The 8,423-nt window shown below is 47.6% G+C and overlaps 1 protein-coding gene and 1 long non-coding RNA gene across 2 annotated transcripts; both read right to left on the reverse strand.

Annotated features, from left to right (window-relative positions):
• Positions 1 to 1,074: 1,074 nt before the first annotated feature.
• Positions 1,075 to 6,348, reverse strand: LOC135980274 (alpha-2-macroglobulin-like). The gene is made up of 4 exons (XM_065580314.1): positions 6,265 to 6,348; positions 3,906 to 4,055; positions 3,029 to 3,199; positions 1,075 to 1,398 (listed from the first exon to the last, which is right to left on the reverse strand). The coding sequence occupies exons 1-4, from the start codon at positions 6,346 to 6,348 to the stop codon at positions 1,189 to 1,191; spliced, it is 615 nt and encodes a 204-aa protein (XP_065436386.1). The 3' UTR covers positions 1,075 to 1,188.
• A 32-nt stretch (positions 6,349 to 6,380) lies between these two features.
• LOC135980273 (uncharacterized) lies at positions 6,381 to 7,679 on the reverse strand. The gene is made up of 3 exons (XR_010597415.1): positions 7,578 to 7,679; positions 7,092 to 7,155; positions 6,381 to 6,432 (listed from the first exon to the last, which is right to left on the reverse strand). It is a non-coding gene; the product is annotated as an uncharacterized LOC135980273 (long non-coding RNA).
• Positions 7,680 to 8,423: the final 744 nt, after the last annotated feature.

Raw genomic sequence — 8,423 nt, forward strand, 5'->3', positions numbered from 1 at the left:
TCACTTATCTGTATCCTGTTATAATGTAGTAGCAAACATTTACATTGTGTAAACCCTGTAACTAAATAACCCATCAAACAAGAAAGAAGCCTTGTGCAATGCACATGAAGAACTTTAACAGAAAAGTGCAGATTTCAAAGCAAGTGATCATTATGTGTGATGATCAGAGGTCAAACACTCTAAATGCATTCCTCACTCTGTCATCAAAGGAAAAACCCACGTGGGTAGTAACCGTGTCAGCTTGTTTTTGGTGAGAAGAAGCTATAAGTATGGATTCGAGGAAAGATCCTGCATCTCTGAACTGTATGGACTCTTACAGGGAAGTGTGCCAGATGCGAAGCGGAGAGACAATCTGGGTACCCTGAAAAGACTTGGGAAACTGGCAGTTTATTACATCACTTCCACCATTTGGAATTACAGACTGTGACTCATCTATGCATATATTTTACCTGCTTTAACCTCTCAATAACTCTAATTTCCTTTTCTTAGCTAATAAACCTTCAGTTAGTTTACTATAGAATTGGCTACCAGCATTATCTTTGGTATAAGATCTAGGGGTAAGTGACTGGCCTCTTGGGACTGAAAGCCTTCTAAAAGGTGAGGTGATTTTTGTATAGGTAACTTTTTATCACAAAGTTCAGTTTGTCTGGGTGGCAAGATAGACTGGAGAATCTAAGGGGATTGTCTGTGACTCCATGGCAAGATTGATATAGTGATCCAGGAGTTAACATTTGTCCCTGGCTTGGTGAAATCTAACTATAGAATACACCACCAGTTTGGGGTGTTGCCCTGTTTTCTGACAATCTGCCCTGAGGTAGACAGTCATGGTTGTGAGCCACTCCAGACAGCGTGACAATGATGACTCTGTAGAAAGCTGTGCTTGGGAAACTCTCTACTGGTGCCTGAGGATGGAAGATCATTGTAAAGTCTTAGCGAGCTACCCACAGATTTGTCTGCCAGCAGCATAATATTCTCCCTTAGAACTCCCAGAAACAATTTGGTTCCAATAACCTCCAAGGGTGAGGCTATCAAAGCAAGCCCCTAACTCTGTCAGGAGAAGTGTGCCCCAACTTCAAACTTCAAGACAGAGTGGTCACCTCATGATGTGGGGAAAACTTCCAAATGCTCAATCCACAACCCCAGTCCCAACACTAGAGCTAGCATGCGGCCAGCTATGAGCAACAGCGTTCACCCCAAAACACAGATGCGCTCTCTGCTCAGAACAGAATGCTTGTGAGGCCTTTGGCCTTTACCAGTTCTCCTGAGTGCTTGTGCTGATACCCTGGCTTCACTGTGAAATCCTTCAGAACTTCTGTAACCCCAAGCAACTTGAGGGAACTGGAGGCAATAATGTGGCTTTCTCACCTTGGAGTTTGTGAAGACCTTTAAACCCATTTCCTGTAGGGAAAAACCCAACACACATTTTGTTATTTATTTCTGTTGAGGTTGAAATTCCAGAACTGACACCAGTATTAGGGAGACAAGGTGGGTGAGGTAATATCTTTTATTGAACCAACTCCTGTTGGTGAGAGAGACAAGCTTTTGAGTTTACACCAATTGGCCCAATAAAAGATATTACCTCATTCACCTGGTCTGGGACCGACATGACTACAACACCACTTCATACACCAGTATTAGGGGTTTAATGAGCAAGGAGGAAACCTTGACACTTTTCCTTGATGGGATATGGAGCCTATTACCCATAGATAAGGCTATGATCTAGTCATGGAGGTCACAGCAGTCACAGATTCCATGACTTTACCGGCCCTCCGTGATTTCTACACTTCAGGAGGTGGAGGCAGGACTGTGTGACCCTGCCCTGTAGCTGGGGCTGGCTGCAACCAGGACCCTGCAGCCCCAGCCCTGTGGCATCCAGGCTTGGCGAGGGCTGCAGCCGGGTCTGTGTGCCCCAGCCTTGTGGCTTCTGCTGGGGGCTGCAGCCAGGGCCATGCACCCCTGCCCGGCGGCTGCAACAGGGGCCACGTGCCCCCCTTGCAGCTTCCCAGGGCCATCCGCCCCGCCAAACCCTCCCCCCCTTGCTGCAGCCAGTGCTTGGTGGGAGCTGCAATAGGGGCCGCGCACCCCTGTCCCGCAGATGCGGCCAGCTCCAGAGCAGGGGCTATATGCCCCCCATGGATGCACCCCCCACTGCAGCCCCTGAGACTCCATTCCCCCTCCTACCTAGCCCTGCGCCCCCCCCCCCTCCCCGTTATTTTTAGTAAAGTCACGGACAGGTCACGGGCTCTGTGAATTTTTCCTTATTGCCCGTGACCTGTCCGTGTCTTTTACTAAAAATAACCGTGGCGAAATCTTAGCCTTACCCATAGAGCACAGGGTGACACTCAGTCTCAGGTCTGGGAGACTGGATGGCTCAAAGGGATAAGGGAATAGGATACAGGGTCCTTTTATCTCTAGGGCACTGGTTCCAATTTTCAATCCAACCCCAGGTCAGAGGTCGGAGTGAATCAGGGAATGGAATACAGTCTTATCTCTAGATGTCTGGTTCCAATCTAGCTCCAGCTCAGAGGGCATTCGTTAGTCTTGGGGATGGTAAGGGCACATGGATTATTTTGTTTCTAGTTCACCAGTTCCAGTCTAGTCTCAAATCAGCACTGAATCCAAGGCGTTCCTATATACTGGTCATTCATTGCTATGTGAAATGAGCTGGTGAGTATTAGGCCAGTTCTTAGTGGCTCAGGTGCCCCCCTTTACAAAGAACACCTTCACCATAAGCACTAACGCACCCCTTTTTAGCAGCCTTGGAAGAGAGGTCAAGGATTGAAAAGCCCATGAAGACAGCATTTGCCTCACCCTAGAGGTGCTCATACCTGATCTTTCCAGGTCAAAGCTGAAGCACATTGATGAGGGACAGTGCATGGTGGAAGCTTGCACCGCCATTGTACTTGCTCCAGATATAGCTCCGTGATCGGCACTCCAGAGCAGCTAGCCCTGCACCACGTGCCACTCACAGCAGGTTTAAATGTCCTCATCTCCCCACAGCCACAAGGACTGGATGAGGAGACTTTACCTTTAAGATGCTATAAGTGTCCTCTTCATCTGGCTCCGACACTGGAGCATAGGTGACTCCATTCACAATTATCTTCTCTGCGGCAATGCACTCCTCTTGGGGATCCATCGGCAGCATGTCTGCGCCATGATGATACCCCTGAAGTTCCTTCACTGGTAGCAGGTTATACACCTGGGCAAACAGAACTGTGTCACTTGGCCTCATCAGTACCAAGTGCCATGAAACACCGCTGGGGGAGACAGACAGGCAGAGGCAGACAGACGGATATATACAGAGAGAAGGTGGAAGTGATAGAAAATAAACCAAGAGCAGTAAATACACTACAGAGCAGGGAGAAGGAAAGAGGGAAGCTTCTTCTTTGGCTGAGGGCAGTTTGTTGCTCTGGCTATTATGATCAACTATATCAAAGTACCTGCTAAAGGCTCTAATGCTCATATCAATGGCCCTTCTTTCTTAGCCAGGGACTGTAACTTACTATATGTTGGTCAAATGCCTGAGACTGGTCTAGGCCTGTAGGCGCTTCACCAATATAAGTAAATAAATAAATGAATAATAGGCCCTGAACAAGAGAAAATCAGCAGCCCATTGACCAGGGCTGTTTCCAGACATGGTAGCATCCCAAAGGAGTTGAAAAAGTTCCTGCAATCTAAATGGTGCCCAGTTCTCTGCTTCTCACCTAGTGAAAGAAGATAAGATAAGGGCAGGACAGCATTAAGACATCCGCACTGACAGAAGGGATTTTTTTTTCCAGTAGATGCCACTCCTCAGCACTGAGTTGGTCTTGCCTGAACCAGGCTGCATCATTTTCTGCTACCACGGCCCCTAAGAGAAGACCAGTTCTTGCAGCTGCTGATCAATGGGCCAGGCTGGCACTTACAGAGCTGGGAGAGAGCTCGGCTTCAGGCTTCATGAGGAGGACGCTCTTGTCCACAGCACGGACGGCGCACAGGGAGCCTGGGGAGGCCCCGACCCGGAGGCGAGTGTCGGAAGCGGGGAGGCCCTTGGCCGGTAAGAAATGCAAGTCAACCTGCAACCCCAGAAAAGGTATTAGAGGAGCTACTTCTCCAGGTACCATCACACACTGCCCCGCAGCACAACTCAGTCCTGGAACTGCCGCACACAGCTCCTCCAATGCCCCTCAACCCTGCCCTGCAGCCCCCTGCTATTCCAGTGCTGGGCTCCCCACACAGCTCTGCCAATGCCCCTCAGTCCTGCCCTGCAGCCCCCTGCTAGTCCAGTCCTGGGCTCCCCAAACAGATATACATTATTATCTACTGAAATTCAGTTACTCTCTAAGGTGGCATTGGAGCAATTGGTGCTTGGTAAATTCTCTGTTCACATTGATGACTCAGTTCATGATTTTATGGCTACCATGAACACCAAGACACTACCCCAAGTGGTTGCTGGCTCTGCTTGTACAGTGGACACACCCGTGCTCTCGGCCCAGAGCCTATGTTGCATCCTGAATATACCAGGAGGGATTGTGGGTCATCAGGGAGCTGACTTTACAGCAGCCCTGGTAAAATGAAGAACAGCCTAGGACCTGGATGCTGCAGATGGGTAATGGCTCCCAAGAATCCCTCCACCAGCTGGAAATTGCCAGAGCAGTGGTTTGAGCATTGGCCTCCTAAACCCAGGCTTGTGAGCTCAATCCTTGAGGGGGCCATTTAGGGATCTGGGGCAAAAAATTGGTCCTGCTAGTGAAGGCAGGGGACTGGACTTGATGACCTTTCAAGGTCCCTTCCAGTTCTATGAGATAGGTGTATATATCTCCACTCCAACAAGGCCCACTCCTCATTCTATCACCTGACAAACACTAAGCCCTCCTCTTGTTGAGTTTAGGCCAGTGATCCTCAATGAGGCTCTAGAGGTATTGGGAATACACTGAGCTACACAGGCAGTGATTTGGACCCATGTCTTCATTGGCTGATGAAGGCTAGCGGAGAAGGACTGGGGCCTGGTGGAAACTGTCAACCGTTCCCAGGCTGTCAGCTTCTCTTAAGGAAGCTACTGTGTGGCTGTCACTTGATGCTGACAATCTGGCTGACTGGGGCCCAGTACCTGTTCTTCCATTTTTTGGTTAAGATTATTGAGAAGGTTGTGGTGAAACAGCTCTCACAGTATCTAGATGCCTCAGCTCCCCTTGACACTGGCCAACCTGGATACAGACCTAGATCTGGTATAGTGACTGCACTAACTGCTTAGATAGATGATCTCCAGATGATGAATAAAGATCAGGGCCCAGATCCTCAAAGATATTCAGACCCCTAACTTCTATTGAAATTAATGGAAGTTAGGCATCTAAATACCTTTGATCTGGGTACAGGTGTCCAAGCGGATATTATCAACTACCTTTGATACCACTGATCTCAAAGGGGCATTCATTTGCCTGTGAACCCTAGGAGAAGAGCGGCAGCCCTTAGGTGGCTTGGTGCCTGTCTCTCAGACGGGTCCCCAAGGATAGTTTTGGGCAATTGCTCTTCCGCTCTGAGGGCCCTCTCATGTGGGGTTGCACAGGGCACATCTTGTCCTCTCTCTTCTTCAAAGAGTATATGGGGTCATTAGGAGGACATAGGCTATGGTCTTTCAACAGGCTGAGGACACTCAGCTCTCCTCTGTCTCATCCGATCTAGTCAGTGCTACTAAATGATTTACTGATTGCTTGATACAACATGTGGCTTGGATAAGGGTAGGCTGGCTGGAGTTCAGTATGGAGGAGATGAAAGTAATGCTGGTAGGATGGAGGGAAGCAGCCAGAAGATACAGCAAGAATTAGATCTCTCCCTTGAATGGAGGCTGTATGGCTGTTACCTGTCCTCCATGATCTGCACTGGTTGCCTATCAGTTACTGGGCTGCGTTTAAGGTGATGGTAGTAAGCTAACTAGATTGTGACCTGGTTACCTGACAAACCCACCTCCCTTGCCATCCCACAGTGCCACAGTGGAGATCAGTGGAGGTGCTAGAGCTGGAGCCCTGTCAGTTTTACAAGGAGGGGCTCTTGGTAGTGTGTTGTCTGGGAGGACCCTTTGGCTATGAAATCACCTCCTCACCTCATCTGAAATACCACAAATCAGTTAATCTTAGGGCTATTTTTAATATATGGTAAAATCACCCAGAGCATTTGATGATAATGACTGTTTTAATGTTCGCAAATCTAAATAAATAGATACAAACAGCTGCTGCTCTCTAATCAATGACTTCAAGTGAATTGGGGTTTCTCAATCAAGACACCCACCTTATTGGCAAAGCAATTTTCGACCTGGAATTTGACTGAATCAGCAATAGGCTCCTGATTGGGTGAAATGGTGTATATGAGCATCTGTGGGTGAAATGGTGTATATGATATTGTGTATATGAGCAATATCAGACTCCATGGGGAGCATCAGTGAGAAGGTCCCATTAACTGGCAAATAAAACAAGAGAAAAAGGCTAAGTTACAGGAAGTTGGCTCCAGGCTAGGGCCCCACACCTCTCTTGAGTCTCTAGGCTTCCCTTCATGCCAAACTTGTTACAGCTGGGATTCCGACCACATGGAAACACAGGGAATGGAACTTGACTTACTGATGAGAACATCGGCTCTTACTGCTTTGGCACATACTGTTGACATGAGTTTGGTGAGACTCAATCTAGTTTTTAGACCCTCATCATTAACTGTGTCCCTCAGGAACCCCAGAAGCCCCACGTGCCCCAGAAAATAAAAGGGAGGATTTTGTAAGAGCCTGGTGGCTAAGGAAGGGATGGAGATTGGGTGGGATTTCTACACAAGGGTTAAAGCAAACCCAGCCTGAATTACTCAAGATGAGAGTCTCCTGAGACTGACATCAGTGACAAAGAATATATCAGTCAGGAGATATGAGGAGCTGGGGAGGATTAGAGCTCGGCAAGAGCTGCAGAGCTAGAATGGCTATAGAGGAAAGAAATTCGTTCTCCCCCTCTTTTTTCCCCCATCTCAGGGGATGGCACACGATGATCCTCTCACCTCATATGGAAGCAGCCTGTGTTTCAGTCACAGTGGCCTAGCCTCCCGGGAGAAAGATAAGGGAAGTGGTGGTGAGAGCTCACCATCACCATGCTCCACAGCCAGAGCCTGGGTCCCTGCTCGCACAATGCCTCCTTTGGCCATCACCTGCATGGAAGAAGAAGCCTTCCTGTTATGGGTATTATGAGTAGGAGAGGTGTTAGAATGGGGGAACCTGTGAGAGGAATGTCAGGAATTTTGGGCCTCAGATGGCTGGAGCCAGCAGAGCTGCTCTATTGATCTCTGCTAGCAAAATTCTTTCTGTTTAATCAGGGGCAATAGAACCCGGTTACTCTTCTTCTCCTTATAAAATGTTGGTATTGAGCATTGGGGCTCAGCAAAGAGCATCAGCCCAAGGAAAAGAGTGTGAAGGATTATGGGTAATATAGGTACAAGTTCTTGCCCCAGGACACACACAATTTGGGGCCCCACCTAGAATTACTGTCCAGGGACTGATTGTCTGGCAGGCACTTGAGCCTATCTGTTGTTGTCACCTATATGTAGACAAATATCAGTATGTCCAGGTTTACCAAATAGTAAAAGACGATTTCCTTCTGCTCCCCCACGGCCTCTGGCTTCAGGATATAGTGCACCCGGACTTCCTGAGTGTGGCCACAGTTTAGCGTCTCTGATAATGGGGTAACTAAAAAGAACAAAACAAAAAGAAAAACCAGGCCCATAGGCTTTATCCTTCATGTGTAATGGATTACATTTTTCTGTCATGAGTTTGTTCCTTTTTCTGTTTTCACAAAACATGCAGTACACATCAACTTCACTATGGGAAAAATGTTCCTAATCTTCAATCTATTGGGGAAATGCCTGAATAAAACACAGAAATCACCTCCCAGAATCTACACAATTTAGACATTTATGCTCCAATACGTCTGTTGGTCTATAAGGTGCCACAGGACTCTTTGTCGCTTTTTACAGATCCAGACTAAAATGCCTCCCCTCTGATACTTGACACCATTTAGACAATTTCTGATGTAAATTTCTTAATGAAATGATTGAGTTCTATCTTTCTAGGCTTTTATACCATATTATCAATGCAGCTACCTGGCCAACTGAATGATCCCTTAAAATTGTAGGATAGTAAAAGAGGAAATTAATTCACAAAAGAAGACCAGGCATTTTAACTGCTTTTATTAGACCATACTGATGCATTTGAAAGAGCCTTGCAATCAAGTCAATGTCATTTCTCCCAAATCTGGGGTGGCAGTCTCCCCTTTGCTCTGTTCTCACTTAACAGAGACAGGAGCAGGGGCAACCCTTCTCTTGATGGCTCTCCTGCCATTCCTCTTCTTGGAAGGTAAAACCACAGGCTGATTTAAGTGCAGGACTCCGCCCTGAGAGATGGTGATACCTCCCAGCAGTTT

This window comes from Chrysemys picta, unplaced genomic scaffold, assembly GCF_011386835.1.
Source record: "Chrysemys picta bellii isolate R12L10 unplaced genomic scaffold, ASM1138683v2 scaf2479, whole genome shotgun sequence".
Lineage (NCBI taxonomy): Eukaryota > Metazoa > Chordata > Testudines > Emydidae > Chrysemys > Chrysemys picta.

What these genes read in the sequence shown, in the direction of transcription:
- LOC135980274 (XM_065580314.1), bottom strand. Translation starts at nt 6,348, where the DNA reads ATGCTCATATACACCATTTCACCCAATCAGGAGCCTATTGCTGATTCA. An exon ending in AAAATTGCTTTGCCAATAAG is followed by an intron (nt 4,056 to 6,264) that starts GTGGGTGTCTTG and finishes CTGGGGTTGCAG; the next exon opens with GTTGACTTGCATTTCTTACC. An exon ending in ACACTTATAGCATCTTAAAG is followed by an intron (nt 1,399 to 3,028) that starts GTAAAGTCTCCT and finishes TTTTCCCTACAG; the next exon opens with GAAATGGGTTTAAAGGTCTT.